At 49.4% G+C, this 19,758-nt stretch overlaps 2 protein-coding genes across 2 annotated transcripts in view; one reads left to right on the top strand and one right to left on the bottom strand.

Annotated features, from left to right (window-relative positions):
* The window catches only part of HBP1 (HMG-box transcription factor 1), a 32,685-nt gene extending 26,147 nt beyond the window's left edge, over nt 1–6,538 (top strand). The window contains exons 9-11 of the mRNA XM_004598595.3: nt 2,190–2,507; nt 4,164–4,305; nt 5,457–6,538. Coding sequence (XP_004598652.3) covers nt 2,190–2,507; nt 4,164–4,305; nt 5,457–5,474 — 478 coding nt within the window. The 3' untranslated portion in view covers nt 5,475–6,538. The remainder of the gene's footprint in view (nt 1–2,189; nt 2,508–4,163; nt 4,306–5,456) is intronic.
* Nucleotides 6,539–7,241: 703 nt separating this feature from the next.
* Nucleotides 7,242–19,758, bottom strand: part of COG5 (component of oligomeric golgi complex 5) — a 254,069-nt gene continuing 241,552 nt past the window's right edge. The window contains exons 19-22 of the mRNA XM_004598593.4: nt 17,578–17,654; nt 11,785–11,911; nt 11,284–11,363; nt 7,242–7,626 (exon numbers count right to left, since the gene is read on the bottom strand). Coding sequence (XP_004598650.2) covers nt 7,512–7,626; nt 11,284–11,363; nt 11,785–11,911; nt 17,578–17,654 — 399 coding nt within the window. The 3' untranslated portion in view covers nt 7,242–7,511. The remainder of the gene's footprint in view (nt 7,627–11,283; nt 11,364–11,784; nt 11,912–17,577; nt 17,655–19,758) is intronic.

Below are 19,758 nucleotides of genomic sequence, written 5' to 3'. Positions count from 1 at the left end.
GTGGAGTTTGCCTGTAAGAGTGATGACTGCTTATACAGTGAAGAGTGGAAAGGCATTGCAGGCCTGTGGAATGATATATAAAAAGGAGAGGAGTGAAGTGGACACTTGAGGAACTACAGGTGACTCAGTGAACAGAACTCAAGGTTCTGTAGCACTTTGTAAGATAGTCTAGTCTGGAGCCTGGCACAGTAGCCTGGTGGCTAAGGTCTTCACCTTGCATGCCTTGGGATTTCATATAGGCTCTGGTTGCTGTCCTGGCTGACCCGCTTCCCATCCAGCTCCCTGCTTGTGCCCTGGGAAAGCAGTGGAAGACGGCCCAAAGCCTGGGGACCCTGCACCCGGGTGCAAGACCTGGAAGAATCTGGCTCCTGGCTTTGGATTGGCTCAGCTCTTGCCATTGTGGCCACTTGAGGAGTGAATTAGTGGACGAAAGGTCTTTCGGTTCCTCCTTCTCTGTAAATCTGACTTTTCAATAAAAATAGGTTTTCAAAAAAAAAAAAAAGTCTAGGCTGTATTCCAGCACTGGTGCAGTCTTGTCACAATCCTGAATTTTGTGAGTAAATATTTCTGATTTGATCTGTCTTGCCACTAGAGGGTAGAGTTTTCAAATTTTAGTGATTAGTGAACCTTCTATTTTTTGGTATTTTAAATGAAATATTTTCCTTTAGTAAAGATTAGTTTGTTATCTTTTGCAGTGCTTAATGTCCTATTTTTCTAAATAAGTGGAAGGAACTTAAGGTATTTTGAAAATTGCAGTCCTAACAAGCAAAAATTATGTCTCACATAATACTGATTATTCTGCGCTCACTAGATATTTGGAATCAGGCTACATTTCATGTAATACTTTCAAGAGAAAAAACATTGTTGGTCTATGATTGGTAGAAGTCATTTTTGCTGGATACGGTGAATGCTGTGTGAATACCTCATTCTTCTGGCTCTGTCTTCCTTTAGAATATTTCCTAATGCCTCCTACATTACCTTTGGGCAGATGCTCTTCCTGTAGCTCATACCAATCCCTGCTGATATATGAGCAGAGTTTCTGGGTTAGGGCTAGTCCTACTAGAGCTGGGTTCAGATGTGAAGCTGAAGAAATAACAAAATATATACAGTTGGAACCAAACCAGATTTATGCTAATTGAAAAAACTTATTTGCGAAGCAGAAAGCACTTCTTCTGGGTCACTCCTGACAGACCTGCACAGGCTGGGTGTGGCGGCCTGGACCGGGCCGCAGCTAGGAGCAGGGAGTCCAGGTTTATTGATGATTGAGCCCAGATTGTTTCATCTAGGATGTAGGTATTTTAACCATTAGACCAGGTGGCTGCCTGAGAAAATACTCTGGTCTGATGTCTGTCCGGGCTGTGGTTTATGTTTACTCTTAAGCCTCACGTTATATTTAGTGTGATTGTCCCTTGGTCATTGTGAGTCCAGCTCAGGGCAGGGTGCAGTGCCATGGTTTGGATGAGAAAACCAGGGTTTTGAAACTGCACAAGTCCAGGCATCTGCTGAAGGCAGCAGTGTGGCTTTCTGTCACTGACACTGCCTTTGGTAGTCTGTCCAGATCGAAGAGATGGTAATGGTACCCCTCCAGGCTGGCATGTGGGAAGCTAGAGAGACAGAGTTTATATCCATGCCTATGTAAACAAAATGGTATTTCCTGATAGAAAGGTGTGGTGTTATTGTGAACTTCTGAGTAAGTAGGCAGTGTTAGAGCACACAATGGTCTTTTGTGTGTTTTAACTTCCCTTAGTAGCATTTATCACCCTTCATCTTCGTCTAATTCCTGTCTTCAGTATTATTTCCTCCTGAGGCCTGACACTCCATTTAAATTGTCTGGGTTCCTGTGAACCGGGGAACACAAGTGTTAGCGTGTCAACAAATGACAAGTGAGCAGGCCGTGTTGGATTTGGAGTGTGCTGTGAACAGTATGTTGATTGTACCAGACTTGTGCAGGGGGACGGGGAATGGCATGTTTTTTCTTTTGAGGTACACTTTTGCATTTGTAGTTTATTTTATATAGAATTTCATTTGATAAGCAACTTAGTGGCAAAAGCTGAAGTAATGTTAATGTCTTGTGAGTGTGTATATGTATATATAATACGGGGGAAATGCACTTTTTTTAAGTCCGTCCTGTGGAGACGGTCTAAGTTCAGCTCACGCCCTGCTGATGGTTGGCTTGCTTGTGTTTGCAGCTATGACTTCACGCCCCTGGACTCCTCTGCGGTGTACGTGCTGAGCAGCATGGCCCGTCAGCGCCGTGCGTCTCTCTCTTGCGGAGGACCTGCTGGCCCAGACTTGGCAGCATCTGGACTGAGTAAGAGCTGTGGCTCGCCAGGATCCTCACAGCTCTCTTCCAGTTCTTTGTATGCTAAAGCTGTCAAAAATCACAGCTCAGGGACTGTGAGCACCACTTCTCCTAACAAGTGCAAAAGACCAATGAATGCCTTCATGCTTTTTGCCAAAAAATACAGAGTTGAATATACTCAGATGTACCCAGGGAAAGATAACAGGTAAAAAAAATTGTAATCATTTTAATTGTAGTGACTGATACTTCAGTGCAATTCAAAGTACTTTCGTTAATAAGCCTATTTCCTTTCAGTTAGCAAGGAGCATGACCAAGGCTGCTTTCTGGATTCTGACTTCTGAGTTACTCGCTCTGGACTGTAAATCTCATTTTAGCGTTTAGGTGTTTTTAAGGCTGTATCAGGTTATGCTGGTTCCTCGAATATCAACCCAGGCACTTGGGCTGTCTTCTGCTTTCCCAGGGAGCTGGATAGAAAGTGGAGCGTCTGCAGCTTGAATCAGTGCTCACATGGGATGCTTAGCTGGCTATGCCACAACGCTGCCTTCAGCTGTCATCATGTTCCTTAAGTTCAATACTGTTGTGTAATAGCACCTTCACAGATATTTCATATTCTTCAGTTGGAGGACAGAGGGTGTGTGTGCCAAATTGTTTACTTGTACCTCTAAGACTATAAAAGTTGGTTTTTAATTGTGAAAGATGCCATACAGTTTTCTGATCAGCTTTATTGACTTAAAAAGACAGGTATCCCCCATATTTTTGTTTTAGCTAGCAGAGCGTCTATGATGAGCTGCCCAGCACTGTGGAATAACTTACACGTGAGGTCTTCAAAAGCCATGGAAAGTGCATATTACAAAAACACTACTTGGGGATTTCAGATTTTTTTTTTGCACTTATATAAACAATTATATTCCTCCATACTTTCTGAACAACCTTATGCATGTTGTACAATAATTCCAGGACCTTCTTTGTATGAGTGTCATAAAATGAGTCGTTTATGGCACCATGTGAGACAGAGGACTGTAGGGTTAGCAGAGTCGTGGTAAGTAGAAATATGATGTATCAGTCAATTTGAGTTCTTACCTTTATCCAGTTTTCTCAAGTGGTAAACACAAATATAGCCCAACGTATACTCAGTTCCTTTGTGGGAGGTAAGTAGTAAGGTGTGTATCGTTCATGCCTTTTTTTGGGGGGAGTGTACACTTTATTCATTTTATTCAAAAGACAGATTTTCAGAAAGGAGAAGCACAGAGAAAGATCTTCCATCCTGGTTCACTCCCCAAATGGCTGTAACGGCCGGAGCTGAGCCGATCCAAAGTCAGGAGTCCGGAGCCTCTTCTGGGTCTCCCACGCGGGAGCAGGATCCCAAGGCTTTGGACTGTTCTCCACTGCCTTCCCAGGCCACAAGCAGGGAGCTGGATGGGAAGCAGGGTCACCAGAACTAGAACTGGTACCCATATGGGATAGCAGTGTGTGCAAGGTAAAGACCCCAGCCGCTAGGCTACTGTGCTGGGCCCTTAAAACTTTTTTAAAAAAACTTGTGTGCCAGGAGAGATGCAGTGGCAATTTAAACAAAATTTTTTTACTTTAACTTGTAGAATATTTGTTTGAATTCTAGCCATTTTATATGTCATAGAAAATTGGAAATATTGGCACCGTTCCATAGGGGCTAACTGTCAAGATTGAGAAGCGGGCCATGAGAGTTGGGGTTTTACTGGGAATGTGACTAGGACAGCCTTGACCTTCTCGCTTCTTAGTGATGAACAAGATAGTCCTGTCCTTTACATTTGTGTCTGAACCAGAGCTTGATGTTTTATGAAACAAAATTCTTGCCTTCAGCATTTTGTGACTATTTATTTTACAGAGCCATAAGTGTGATCCTTGGTGACAGGTGGAAGAAAATGAAGAATGAAGAGAGAAGGATGTACACATTGGAAGCAAAGGCTTTGGCGGAAGAACAGAAACGTTTAAATCCTGACTGTTGGAAAAGGAAAAGAACCAATTCAGTACGTCTCTGCAGTTCCTTAAAATTACCTTGGGTTTCTCCCCTGGGTTTCTGGCATGTTGGAACAGTCGCTGTAATCTTTCAAAGGCTGTGCGGCTGCTCCTTTGCACACCGTTCTTCCGAATGTAATCATGCTTTCTTGAATGAAGAGTGCCCCCCCTCCTGATTAAGTGCCATTTACTTAGTGTGGAAAGTAGAAATTTCAGGCAAATTTCAAAAAGTATATGTCAGTGTTAAAGTTAGAGAAATAAATTCTGGGATGTATTGCCAGTTGAACATCCCTGAATCAGAAATCCTAAATCCAAAACTTTGTATGCATTACTTACGTTTTGGGTTTGGGATGCTTAACCAGTAAAGTCTATGCAAATATTCCCAGAGACAAACCTCCCATGTAGGAAGTTTTGGGTTTTAAGCCACCCCTCACTGCCTTCCCAGACCACAGGCAGGGAGGGAGCTGGATGGGACATGAGCTAGCACCCATATGAGGTCCCAGCATATGCAATATGAGGATTTAGCCACTGAGCTATTGTACCGGGCTCTCCTTTTTTTTTAAAAAAAGATTTATTTATTGGGCCTGGTGCAGTGGCCTAGCAGCTAAAGTTGCCATGTTGACTGCATCAGGATCCCATATGGGGGCCGGTTCTAATCCCACTTCCCATCCAGCTCCCTGCCTGTGGCCTAGGAAAGCAGTCAAGAACAGCCTAAAGCCTTGGGACCCCGCACTCGCATGGGAGACCCAGAAGAGCTCCTGGCTGCTGGCTTCAGATTGGCTCAACTCCGGCCGGCAGTTGGCAATCACTTGGGGAGTAAATCATCAGATTTTTGCTTTTCATGACAGTTTCATGGGCTCAGGGATTTCCCCTTCCACCTGCCCATTTAACTGCCCTATACTGTTTACCCTTCTGGTTTTCAAGAATTTCCAAGAAGTCAGATGAAAATCCAGCTGAATTAGACTAGTTGGTTCCTGTGAAGGGACTCTGCCTGGAGCCCCTTTCTGTCTTCTCCCATCTGTGTACCTTTTCTGGATGCTTCAACTCTCAGATTCTAGCAAATTGACTAAAAATCATCTTTGTTACACACCTTAGCTTTCAGATGTAGAATTACTGTATATTGGTTTGTGAACATTCACTGAGTTTAGTTTTATTTCCACAGGGCTCACAACAACATTGAACCAGGATGCTTATGTTCTTAAGTCTGTATATTTGCCTAAACATTGACTCGTGACTTAAGAGGATCCGCGGTCTCACCATCTGTCCTGAGCTAATGGGATGACCGTAAGACACTGATAAGCATTGAGTCCTGAAATGGTTTTATTATATGAGTGAAGATTTGCTTTCTCCATTAGAGCATTAAGTAAGCTAAAACTATCAACATTGTAAACCAAATTGCCTTATTTTCCTTCCAAACTTCATATATGTCTATCAGGTAATATAGGCTTGAAATTGATATCCTGTGGTGCTAAAGTACAGTAGAAAGAGAGATGTGTATACATGTTTTATTTTAAATTGTATGAAAGGAGAATTCAAAATACGTAACTGCTGTTATTGGCTCCTTCCTGCTTATGAATCCGTATTGTACACATGATGGAATGGAGCAGGAGCTGGGAGGCGGCCTTCCTGGCACCCTCACGTGGCCCAGCATCTGTGCCAAACACAGGCGCTCTTCAGCTGGGCTGGTGCCAAGACTGCCCGAACATGTGGCAGGAGGAAGGGGTCAGCATCCCAGTGGAAGGGCCACCTAGTGCAGTTACCGTGAGCAATGCGGAGTTTATGCAGCAGGTGGCAGCACCCAGCCATTTCCAATGGAGACCTAGCCCAGGCCAAGGTAAACTTAGTTAATAGCATTGGGATATAGTCACTGTAATGGTGCTATTAACAGTTTGACACCATTGTATTTTTTAACTTTGTGCTCTGTATCTCAGCCACGTATGTTAAATATATTTTGTCATCGTATCTTTATGGTGGGGGCAGACTCTGCACTTGTCACAGTGCAACACTTGCACTTTACTTTTCCTCCCGCTGGCTCAAGCTACAGCAAATACACTGGCAGTACAGCTGCTTTTGCTCTGAGCTACAATCATGGCTTCTTCTGTTACTTACCACGTGGTGTTTCTGGTTAGCAATCACAGCTGTAAAATCAATTTCAGTTCATTACACTTCTTCATAATGTTGCCCCTAAATTTTGCACACTATATTCTTGTATATTATTTCAAATAAAATGAGAAAAAAGTTTTATCACTGGCTTCTGCTTGGTGACTCTTATGTGCGAGTTATCAGAAGCAGGTGTAAGGAATGGCCACACGGGGCATTTCCAACCTTCAGGACACTGTGGTTCTGTAAGTAGGAGGTTGCTGGTGGAGTGCTGTTTGAAAGGCAACGTGAGAGGAGAGAAGAGACTGATCCTCCATCCTAAGACAGCCGCAGTGCCCGGGCCTGGCCTAGGGCCCTATGTGGGGGACTGCGGCTCTCCCAGGCACTTAGCTGGGAGCTGGAGCCCAAGTGGAGCAGTGGGGACTCAAACCAGCACCCACATGGAATGCTGTTCTGCAAGTGCTCTCTTAACTCACTGCACCAGAGTAGCGCCTTTGAGATTTTTAGACTTAGATTATCAACTATCAAAAAAAAAGTCTTTATGGAAGAAACATTTTATTGGGCATCTTTTTCACAGGGCTAAATAGCCCCCCAGCATAGTCTTCTAACAGGGATAACAACAGTAGAAAGCAAGCCTTTTAACTGAAGTAAGAACACGGAGCCCTTTATCTTTACTCCTAAGACAGGCCCTACTGGAGTCACTCTGAAACTATCAGAGATGCCCTGATGCCTGGCCCACACTCCCAGATGCACTAATCCACGTGGGATTTCTAAAGCTCCCTGGTGGTCAGAATGTGCAGCCCAGTGTGGGGACCTGGGCTCTGTATTTGATGAAGGCAGGGGCTGGTCAGATTTGATAACATCTTTTAATAGCAGGAGGGACCTTTGGTGCGTTTCCCTAGTAACAGGACGGAAGTCAGACCTGCACACAAGCTGGAGCAGGAGATAGGGCTGCCTGTCCCAGTAAGATCAGGGTCAAACTAATGGTGCCACCTGAAGTGTAAGTGCCACAGGGTAACAGAAGGATCGTCAGGAAATACAGCAAAGGAACAGTCAATAGTCGGCTGCATCGTGACTGCCAACTTACAACATGGAGATTGACGAAGGTTGTGCGTGATCACTCAAGGGCGGACAGGGCCTTCTGAAGGAGCTGCACCATGATGGGATAAACTGGAGCAAATTCTTTGCCTTCTCTGCTTCTCACAGACTGCACATAAGCTTCCAGGGCTCCCCTGAAAACCAGAATGGAAACCGTGTCAGGACTGGATGGAAACAAGACACCTTCGAGGGAAGGAAATGTGGAGAAGTGAGCCCGTTTCTGCAGATGCTGTGCCCAGCACAAGCTTCCAAACATTTACTGGTGGTATTACCATGGTTACAGCAGTCAGCCTGCCCTGTACTTGGCCTCTAGCCACGCTCGGATGCTCCGGCCTTCCCTTGGGTGCTGCTCCTGTTCCCCTACTTTCCTAGTCCAAACACCTCAGACGGGCTGCTGGCAGCGCTGGGTGGGGGAGCCTGTGCCCCGGGCTGTGCTGTGCAGGCTGTCCTCAAGCAGGGACAGCAGCAGGTATGTGTGCTGGGGGACGATGAGCAAGCCATGACCGGAATAAACTACCTAGCCGACCACTCGTGTTAGGCAAGCTACAGCATGAGCAGTGGTTGCTATGCATTGTGGTGGGCAGCACCATTCTGTTACTTCTCAGTAGGGGCTCACACTGTTGGGGGGGGTCAGTTGCCTTCCTGCAGCCCAGCCTAGAGCCCTGCATGGCTTCCGGGCTGGGTTCACCCCGATGCTGGCAGAGATCACACAGCCCACAGAGTCTAGGAGAGCCCTGGCCCAGCGTGGGAAGTGCTCGCTGAGCTGGCTCATCTGTATGAGTGGAGCTCTGGGAGTGAATGGCTCCCAGAATGTGCAGCTCCAGTTAGAGCAATGATTTTTGTCATAATCACGTTGTTTCTTACAAATGTCACACTTTGCGATTACAGCATTTCCACCAAGATTAAGTTAATCGCTCAGCTCAGTCTCAAGTTCCATTTAATTCTCAACATTTTTTCTTTCCCAAGCAGAGAAGATAATGCTTGGCTAGGTTAGTTCGTTCTTTTTCTCAGCCCTGCAGGCCTAGGCCACTTCACAGGAGGAAGCTTGAGATCTGCTGCCAGGCCGTCTTCCCTGACAAGCTGACGAGGCGGGCACCCAAGCCTCGCCTGGCAGACCTGCGGGGTAGTGTCCCGCCTACCCCCCCATCCTTCACTGCGGGGTGCCACTGCCCCTGCTGCCCTTCTGTGCTCGCACACATCTCAGCAGGGCCACCCGCATCTGCTGCCTGCTCACCCTACCTCTCCTTCCCCTCTGCCCCATGGAAGCCTTGCAGAGTTCTCAGTGAGTTAGCCCAGGCCTCCGCACATCCTCTTGTCTAGATGCCCTTGCCTGCTTTGTTCATCTCTTGGGAGTTGCTGTCCAAGCCTTTCCTAACCCCAGGCAGCACAGGAAAATAGTGCTGTGGGGTCACAGAACTTTGGGGGAAGGTCTGGCTTCGGCAGCATCGTCACGCCTCGAGGGAGGCGGGAGCCAGCAGGTGGGAACCCCCAAAGGCTGGCTCCAATGCCCTCAGCTTGCACATTTCTTACCCAGTATCTCTCCCGGCACACCAGGGGGCGCACGGCGCTCTGAGAACACTGCTTGTGAGGTGCCCTCCTCTCTGTCAGCGCCTTCTCTGGGCAGCTGGAGACCTGCTGTCGTCCCTGCCACAATCCAAGCCCCTGTGCACTCAGCGTCTCCACGGGCTCGGCTACCCTGGAGACTGGTGTGTGCCAGAGCGCACGTGTGGCCGCTCAGCAGCAGCTACAGCTCCAAGCTCAGCCCATGCGAAGGGGAGCAGGGGGCTAGGTCCCTGCCGTTGACAGACAGACACAGATCAACCTAGCAGTTGCATCTGCATTCAAAGGAAGAGATGTTATGTAAGTGACATGGGATACAGGAGGAAGCTCAGAAATGAACTTGCTGGATTTTAAAGTTTTTGTATTCAGAATTACCACTGGAACTATGGGGGGGACAGAATAAACTACCCACCCACGTGAAAGCAGAGCAAGATTTTCAAGCACTTATTAAATTTCTTCATTTGCTTTGGCAAAACATTAGCTTTCTTGGAAGTCAGGCCAAGCATTATGTAAGAGCTAGGCTCAATTTGGCTGCTGTCACCAAATGAAGCTGATTCCCGACTAGGAAACGACACACCCTAACCAGTGAACAAGCAGAGGGTATGGTGACACCGCCCTGTGTGACCTGGGACAATGAAGCTCGCTCCTGTTGGGCGTTACACGGTGCTGGCTGGGTGCTGAACAGGCGGCTCACTCTCACATCTTAACCAGGAGCTCAGACCTACACCCCGGCTCCCCTCGCCCCATCCATCCTCCCTCTGGCTCCGAGTCCGGCACAGAGCTGGTGGGTGTGTGGGGACCCAGCACTGCCCTCACCCAACACAGCCCCTGGGCTTCTTGGCTGTCCTGAGGGCTGAGGGCCTGGGGCCCAAGAGCTCCACGTGTAACAGAGCATGTGCGGCTCTGGGGATTACTCCCACCAGCCTGTGCATGCCTGTTGTGATATGCTGCACTCCCAGAGGGTCACTGCAGGGGGCGCTGGTGCTCCAGGGAAAGGGTGGTGGAGGCCAGAACCGCCTCTGGAAACACAGGCCAACACTTAGTCCTGCAGGCAGGCACTGGCCAGCCAGGGACTGCCCCGCCTGTGGGTGCTGCAGGTAGGGACTGTGATTACTCCAACTCTAGAATTCACTTGACCAGTACTCATTCAAGCAACAAAGAGCTCTGCGAGGCCAGGAGAAGCAGGCAGAGTTCGCTGTGTGCTGTTCATTCAGCAGCACCTGCTCTCCTGGCCTCAAGCAGCCCTACTTAATGCCAATTAAATTGATTCTGCTGGGAGGAGGCTAGCCATGATGTGACAGGCGCTGCCCCAGCAGCTACTGGGTCTGTCTACAGGGGAAGGAAGTGCAACCAGGGAGGCGTGGAGCTGTAGGTGCAACACGAGGCGAGGACTCTTCCTCGCCCGGCCCCCAGCAGCAGCAGCCGCCTGCCACACTCCCCAGGACCCAGGAGCTTTGGGAGCAGCGGTGGGTGGAGGGACTAGGGCCGGATTGAAGAGGCGTGACAGCACCATGGAGCCTCACTTCAGTGACTAAATATAGACTCAGCCACAGCACTGCTGCTGAAACCACTCAGGAGAGTTCAAGAAAACAGTTCTGTGATGCACCCCAGCGGGCAGCTGCCACTGTGCAGGAACTCACTCCTGCTTGCTTACAAGGCAACAATGAACGCTCCGCAGGCAACTGAGTCTTCTGTGCCCAGTGCATGGGGTGAGCGGAGTGAGGCTTCCGCAGTCATGGGAAACAAGCTCCCAGGGACCCTGACGACCCCCAGCTTCACCCTAGAGCCACCTGGCAACCTCCCCTGTTCCTGGGCCAGACACCGCCAAGGCTAGAGAAGCCAGGGAGAAGCCCTAGCTCATCTCATGACCCACAGGGGCCCAAGCACTGGTGCCATCCATGGAGGCCAAAGGGCTGCCATCTGGCTCCTCGGTGGGGCCTCTCATCTCACAATGGGAACGTGCCCCAGTCACAGCTGCCAAGTCACACCCTTGGATTTGCCTGAGGAGCTGGAAAAGCCCTGATGCCAAGCCGCAGCCTCCGCCCACTCCCCAACTGCGTTCCAGGCACCACTAGAGGCACGTGGGCTTCAGCGGGCACAGGGGAGCACAGGAAGAGGCGTGGGTCCGAGTGGGGACTGGGGCGTGCCCTTCAGTTCCACTGCTGGGTGCTCCCCGCGCAGCCAGGTGGCCTGGCCACAGCCGCCTGTGCGCCGCCCCTGCCCTGCCTTACCTGATGAGGAGGAGCCTGTCTTTCTCCGCGGGGTGGTCGTCCAGCCACTGGGAGAAACGCGCATGGGACCACTCGGCCCTCTGCAGGGGTGAAAGATGAGGGCAGAGTGAATGCGTCTGTGTTCTATAGCCAATGGCTGCAAATGTTGGCTCGCAAAGCCCCTCCTGCGGACCCCCAGCGTGAGCTAGAAGGAAGGTGGCATAGGCCTTGGGCACTTCCCACTACCAAAGGGTTTTCTGGATTTGCCAGTCGACAGTTGGTCAGCAAAGCAAAGGGGCCCCACCACTAGAAGCTTTACACACGGGAATGACTTGGGCTGACACACATCTGGAATGGGACCGGTGAGTTCCTACACTCTCGAGACAGGCGGTGCCGGCCAGCGGTGCTTCCCTTGCCCAACCCATGGCCACTGTGGGAGGCGGACATCCACGCTGCAGAGGCCGCTGCGGTCTCCATGCTGGCAGCCATATGCGCATGTGGGTGCTGGCCGCACTGGGTTACCTGGAAGGGAGACCTGAGCTCAACAGGTGCTCTTGTGAACAGGAACTGGATGATGACGCTGTATGGGATCACATCCCCCAGGGCAGGGCTGTTGGCCACGTGTTCGTTGGTCTGGAAGAGCAGCGGCCTGGGAGGGAAAAGAGAAGCCACGGGAACTGTGCAGGATTCCCAAGGGGACATGGTGGGGATCTGCCTGGGTGCTACAGTGCTCCTGGACCGGCTCGGGCTTCAGGGCCGCAGGTGCATGTGGCCAATCCTGAAGGCCCAGGGCTGCAGCAGGAGCACTAAATTTGGGCACAGAAATGGACAGGAGGGGACAGGGTGCAGACGGCCATCCTCCCTGCCCAGGACAGATCTGTGGTCTAAGAGAAGAGTGCTGGAGGCCTCGCGGGGTGGCTGGCCACTAAGGAGGCTCCACAGGGAGGCCTGGGGTGCAGCATAGGGCACATGGGTCCCTGCCGAGGGTAGCCACTCAAGCCAAAGGCTGCAGCAGAGCAGGGAGACACACGCAGGCCAGGCGGGGTCTTTCTCATGGCGACACCGGCCATCCCAGCACTGCAGGCTGCAGAGCAGCGCTGCGGTCTCAGGCAGGGGCAGGCTGGAGGGAGAGAAGGCTTGCAGCCACAGGTGCCTGGCAGCCCAGTGAGGCGCGCAGTGTACCCCCGAGGCTTGCTGACATCTGCTTAGGTGGCACATACAAATATGCCACTGCTATCACTGCACCAGGTAGGGGAAGCCAGGGGGACTTTGTGACCCAGAAGCAGGGCACCACAGTCACAGGCACAGGCTCTGGGCTCTCCCACACTGCAGCCCTGGCCACTTTCCCGCTCTGAGCTTGTTCCCCAGGCTTTGGCCAAGCAGGAACTAATGACCCCAGAATTGCCAACAAGAACCACAGAGCTTGCTGTTCACAGGCCCAGGCTGCCTCCCAGTGGCAGCGGGGCAGGCGGTGGTGCCAGCCCAGGCAGCAGGATCAGGCTGCACTGGAATCAGAGTTGACACTGCGAATCCAGGAAGACTGGGGAAACAGCTCCTGGGTTCATGAGTGTAAACAAGGTATGGGACAGGATGCAGCTGGGGTCTTGCTGCTCCAAGTGCTAAAAGCAGAAGCTGCCGGGAGGCCTTCAGCCCCTTCACAACTCACAGGCCCAGCGGTGGGCACTGGGCGTGTCTTTGCCAGCACTGCATGCTCACCCCCTTGCTGCTCCTGCACGTACAAACCACGGGCCACTTGGTCACCCACAGTCCCCATTTGGCCACCCTGAGATTTCTCCTCTCTTCCCTACCCCCGTGTGGTAACAGAGCTTCTGGCCGTGCAGGCTGCGGACACCATCAGGGAGAGTACCCCCTCCAGAGCAAGGGAGGGGCCAGCAGGAGCTGGTGAAGGGCATTCGGACCCCTCTGGGTCCCTCAGGTCTCATGAGGCTCTGCACAGACAGCGCCACGGGTCAGCGCCCTGGGGCCTCTGGCCTGTGGGAGCTGGGGTCGGCTGCGGGGACCATGCCATGCTGCAGAGGGACAGCCACGGACAGGGGCAGGGGACTGCGGCAGCTCTGACACATGTATCCAGGGTAGAAATGCAAACCCCCGGTGGTTAATGTCAGCAGCTCTCCGAGGCCGCATGCTGTCCTGGGCACAGGCTTTCCTGCTGCAGGGGAGCCACGCCTGGAGACAGCAAAATGTAAATGCATGTGGGGAACTGGCTGCCTTAATTAGACAGTCCACTCGGATTACTGTCAGGATCCAGTGCCCCACGGCACAGGTTGCATGGCAGTGCAGGACAACGTCTGCTGAGGTCCAGGTGCACGCCCGAGTGTGGGTGCAGGGGTCAGGTGACGTGCAGCAGGGTCCCAGCAGGGGCTCTCAGGCTGGGCCATCCCCTCCTGCAAGGGCCCCCACGACCTCCCTGGCTGCCACAGCCTCTCATTCAGGGCTTAGCCCCCCCACAGGCGGGCCTGGCCTGCCAGTTTTCCTTGCCTTTCGTGACCCTTTTCTGGGTAAAGCCTTGTGTATTTTACATGGTGTTTTTGCTCCTTGGTTACTGTGTCAAGGGAAAAACAAGGCAAGAGGAACTTAAGAATATCTATTGATTTTTTTTTTTTGCTTTTAAAAATAAAGACAGAATACTTGAAATACAGAGAAAATGCTAAAAAGAAAAATCATTAATATCAATTCCACTATTCAAGATAAAAATCCTTACTTTTGCCTTATTTTGCCCTTTTTTCTTCAAATATATATTATTTTTCAATGAATAAGAATCATATTATGTACTGAGTAGCCAGTTTTTCACTTGATGATGCATAAAGGACTTTTCCATGTTCTCAGATATTAACTAAATAATTGTTAACGGCAGCACAAACATGATTGGACAAATGTGGCACGTTTCACATGGCCCGTCAGCTACTGCCCGCCATTCACCTGGCTTTGGTGTGATTCAGAACAGAGAAGGCCAAAGTTCAGCGTGTGCATGGCCAGAGCTGGGCCATGTCAGAATGCTGAATGCTAGTCTCCCACACGGGTAATGGGAAAAGTTCTTGAGCCTTCCGGAGTGCCCATTAGCAGGGAGCTGGACGTCCCCCACCCCCGGCGCTCCAGGAGGGTCAGGTGAGACAGCAGGTGGAGCCAGATGCTACCTGGCGCTCGAGGATGGGCAGGCGGGACGCCACCCCGGCGCTCCAGGAGGGCAGGCGGCATCCGGAGCAGCACCTTCAGAGCCTCCAACACCTCACCTCAGTTTACTTAATGATCCAGTTAATTCTACATCCTTTGAAAATAGCTGTCCCAGTCCCATCAAGCAACTGGTCAGTTTCTTGGGTTACTATACAATCAATATAACTGCACGTATAGTTATAACTATATAATTATACATAGTCATTATATGTTATAACCATAAATCTGCTGGAATTTTTTAGTTAAGAGTTATAGAAGATACTTTATAGGCAAAATAATCATTCTCACGGGCTGGAGGCCTTAGGAGCTAAGGACTAATCTGCAAGGGCAAGTTCAGGGATATCAGAACCCCAGGAGGAAACAGTATAAATCTTCCTACTTCACAGAAAGGGGCATGGAACAATCTCTGTCCCTTAAGGCCTCTGAAGCTGAACAGGTAACCGCTGTGAGAAAGCTGCAAACTGCCAAACGCAAACCAGTGTGACAGCTGGGTCACTAAATCAAGAGTTGGGCTCGGCGTGATAGCGCAATGTTTAAAGTCCTCGCCTTGAACGTGCCAGGATCTCATATGGGCGCCAGTTCTAATCCCGGCAGCTCCACTTCCCATCCAGCTCCCTGCTTGTGGCCTGGGAAAGCAGTCGAGGACGGCCCAAGGCATTGGGACCCTGCACCCACGTGGGAGACCCGGAAGAGGTTCCAGGTTCCCAGCATCGGATTGGCGCGCATCGGCCCGTTGCGGCTCACTTGGGGAGTGAAACATCGGATGGAAGATGTTCCTCTCTGTCTCTCCTCCTCTGTGTATATCTGACTTTGTAATAAAATAAATAAATCTTTAAAAAAAAAAAAAGCTGTACCACTGTATGAAGATAGAAGTTCTGAGGGTGAGGTTCAGGTAAGACCAATTTCTGATAGAAGCCAGTGGGCTTGAAAAAAAATTTTTTTAACATGTATTTATTTTTCATTGGAAAGTTAGATATACAGAGAGGAGGAGAGACAGAGAGGAACATCTTCCATCCGATGTTTCACTCCCCAAGTGAGCCGCAACGGGCCGATGCGCGCCAATCCGATGCTGGGAACCTGGAACCTCTTCCGGGTCTCCCACGTGGGTGCAGGGTCCCAATGCCTTGGGCCGTCCTCGACTGCTTTCCCAGGCCACAAGCAGGGAGCTGGATGGGAAGTGGAGCTGCCGGGATTAGAACCGGCGCCCATATGGGATCCCGGGGCGTTCAAGGCGAGGACTTTAGCTGCTAGGCCACGCCGCCGGGCCCAGTGGTACAGCTTTAACATCGCTTGGATAACGGTCATAATGCCTCAGCAAATAGGAAATAATGCTTTATTCTAACACACATACAATAAACACAGACGCAGGACCACAAAGATAACTCTATGTAGCAAATGCCAAATTACAACTTCCTGCAATATCTAGTTAGTTAATACCTTCTAGTATGTTGACTGACTCAACTAGCTATGTTATACCTTAAGGTCGAGCTAATTTGGGTCCAGTGTTGTGGACAGCACATCAAGTCACCATCTGCAATGTTGGCATCCCATATGGGTGCCAGTTTTTGTCCTGGCCACCCCACTTCCAATCCAGCTCCCTACTAATGTGCCTAGGAAAGCAAAAGAAGATGGCTCCAGTACTTGGGCCCCTGCACCCCATGAGACCCACAAGAGGCTCTGGGTTCCTAGCTTTGACCTGGCTCAGCCCATTCATCGCAACCACTTGGGGAGTGAACCAGTGGATGGAAGAACTTTCCATATCTCCCTTTCTGTAACTTTTTGAAAGAAATATATCTTGGGTAAAAATTATTTTTATGGTACAGAAAGATGACTGACAGATTGGAAACCTCAAGGCCTCATAATCTCTCAACCCAATCATATTTGATAGTTACAGAACCCTACGGGAATAAAGAGAAAATACACACAAAAAGTGGGGCGGGGGAGATGAAAAATAAGAAAATAAAGGCAACTTCCTCTGAATGGGAAACAATACAACTCAGGCTGCCATGTTCATGTTAGAGAACAGCACAGAAACTCTGCCCATGACCAATGGAAGAGGGAAAGCAAGGGGCTCCCTTTTCGCCACCACCACCGGGTTCTTCCATCCCGTTATCCCAGCTGCTCTCCCACCAGAGCTGGCTGACCGGAGGGGGGGAAGTGGCTGCTGTGAGGGTATCACCTGGTTTCCAGCATGCCTGTGCGCTGCCCAGACCACCACAGAAGCACGTTCCGACAGCACTGTGCTTTGGCAGCGGCTCACGTCGGGCCTCAGTTCTAAGCTGTGGATCCTTGCAGCCCCTCGGGCTGGTCATCTCTACAAACGTATTTTCCACACGTGCTGCTGCGTGACAACCTTTAGAGCTGTTCTGGTTTATTAACAAAAAGCCATATGAGCAACATCTCCTCATCTTCTAAAGTCTGAAACCTCAATCAGGATGTTAGCCAGTGTTTCTTAAAATCTGAATTGACACAAGCCTATTCGAGTGCAGAAATTTTCTCTGTGAAACTGCTAGACTCCTGGACCATGAGTGGAAACCAGCTCTTCGTTTCTCTTTCTGAGCAGGTCTCTGGGACACTCAGTGTCAATTCTGCGCTCAGCTGTTGTCTCTCACGTTCAGAGTCACTGCCGCATGTCTTCACTGAACTCAGGTTTTATAAACATTCGGTTCAGGGGTTCTGTACTTTCCCATCTTGGAACATAAACTATAACCTTTTCAGAAGGAGACTGAGTGAAAAACAGCACAGAAACACAGGACTGTCTCAGAAAAAAGATGTCTATGTAACTCTAGCCCACCTGCAATTACTAACCAACACAGTCCTGCAAGAATGGGGAGCAAAATGGAAGAAAACAACCCCTCACGAGGAGCGTTCAATCTCGTGACTGTAGTTCACTCAAACAGGGGAAATTAAAAATACCCACCAACTTACTAGTCATCACATTAGATTCTATATGGGCTTCTAATCTGAATAGTACCTTTTAAAGTGACTCATGAAATCGTCCTTATTGTAAGCAAAGAAAAACATGAAGGAATGCTGGCAATTTGATACAGATCCCTCTAGATAGGAGGAAAAGATTTACTCACAGAATACGAACACATTAGCCAACCAATGATTAGGTCTTACCTGAATGACCTCAGCATTCGATACGATCTTCCTAAGTCAGACACTCGCCTGCAGAACGGACCCACAGCCAACTCCATCTGAAACACCAAGACATTCATTCCACGGCGTGTCAGGGCTGTGCCCAAGGTCAGTGAGTGCCACCCGCAACATGGAGCTGGAGTGTACAGCAAACTGCATCTTTAGCTAGACTACAGGTACATGCTGAAAGCCAACGAAGCTTAGTAAAAAGTTCTCTCTTTCCCTCTCTCTATATATTTTGTTTTGTTTTGTTTTTTTGCAGGAAATAGCCTACAATGAGGCAAGTCCTTCACAATGGTACAAGAGATGGTTTTTGATGTCTAGCAGGAAGAAATCTGTATTGTTTCTCTATTGACAAATCATGAAAACCAAAGTTTGTAAGACTGCGCCTATACTCTAAGCAGGTATCCTAAGTCTATTTATTTATACGGAGCTCTCATCCACTGGTTCAGTCCCTAAATGCCTGCAACACCTAGGGCTGGGCCACGCTGAAGCCAGGTCTCGCACGTGGGTGGCAGAGCCAATGCTGTTGGCTTCCAGTAATCTGGAACAAGGAGCTACAGTCGGGAACTGAACTCACATACGCTGACATGTGATGCGAGTTATTCTAATTGACATCTTAGCTGCTGGGCCACACACCAGCTTTCACAAGTGACTTTTTATTTTTTATATTCAGCCTAGATGATGACAAAGTTTTACCAGTGCGACCCTGTGATAAAAAGCCCTACCTCTGGAGCTCCAAGGAGCATACAGTGCCACAAGTCAAAGCTGCGGTGCTAGTTCCATGACCCTGGACAAGTTACTTAAGCTAAGTCACAGGTCTGTCGTCTGTAAAGCAGAAACAATAGTACTTAATTACTAGGACTGTGCATACTGACAGGTAACGATGCCATGTGCTGGGAGGTAAGTGCTCCTTCAATGCTAGCAATTATGATTGCCATTAAAAAACTACCGTCCAGTCCTAGCTACTCTGCTTCCAATTCAGCTTCCTGCTAACACACCTGGGAAGATAGTCTCACACCACGGTGGGAGACCCAGATGGCGTTTCAGGCTCACGGCTTCAACCTGGACCAACCTCTGCCATTATGGCGATTTGAAGAATGCACTAGTGGGTGAAGGAACTTGCGTCTTTCCCTTTCTCTTAGTCACTCTGCCTTTCAAGCAGAAAAAATAAATTTAAAAAAATTGAGCTTGGGATGTTCATGTTCCATATCAGAGTAGATGGGTTCAAGACCCAGCTTCCCTCCCAACTCCTGCTTCCTGTTGAAGCGCACCCTGGGAGGCAGAGCTCATGGCTCATGGGCTTGGGTCCCTGCCACTCACACGGGAGACCTGGACTGCGTTCCCAAGTCCTGGCAATGACCTGACTCAGCTTTGGCTCTTCCGAGCATTTAGGGAAAGACCAGTGGGTAGAAGACCCCGCTGCCTTTCTTTCTCTGAAACTAAACAAGAACAACAAGCTGATTTGAAGTTTACAATTGTATAATTTTTTAAATTCCTGTGCAGCTTTTTCAAAATATCCACTTCTATAAGCTTTCTGAAGAACCCTCATCCATGATTTCAAACTGTTTGCACCAAAATAGAATTGACCTTTAATTTCACTTTCAGTGAACTTTTTGAAGGACCTTCAAATACACACACACACGGGCCATTATTAAACAAAATGATATGTGCTGTACCATCTGTACGAAAAATTGAAGGGCAGCTTTTGAGAAACTCTTAGGGGTGAAAGAAACTCTTAGGGGTGAACAGGGCCTGGCTGATCACTTAAGAATGTACAAAAGACACAGAGCGCACACACTCCATCCTAGAGGGAGCACTCCCATCGATGGAAAACGATCCAAAACACCCACGAACAAATAAACAAAACAAGGGAAATCTACAGAAGGAAAAGTCAGGGTTTTTGCCAGCACTACATAATAGAACCGCTGTGAGTACTTGGGTGGGAGTTCCTGGTTTCTTTCAGAGTATAAAGAATTTGAGTGCAAAGTGCAAATGTGATCATGCATCTGATTGGCTAACTCCACTCAGAAGTCTCTGTGTGTGTGTGTAACTGCGCACACTGAAATTATGCGATGTGTTTTTCATGAATGTCTTTGTTATTTTGGTCTCCACTGCCCTGGTGGCTTGTCTACAATGATCAGACCAAGTCAGCTCTGGCCA

The sequence above is a fragment of the Ochotona princeps genome, chromosome 25, assembly GCF_030435755.1.
Source record: "Ochotona princeps isolate mOchPri1 chromosome 25, mOchPri1.hap1, whole genome shotgun sequence".
NCBI lineage: Eukaryota > Metazoa > Chordata > Mammalia > Lagomorpha > Ochotonidae > Ochotona > Ochotona princeps.
The sequence above is the reverse complement of the archived record's forward strand: the minus strand, read 5'-3'. Positions and strand labels throughout refer to the sequence as shown.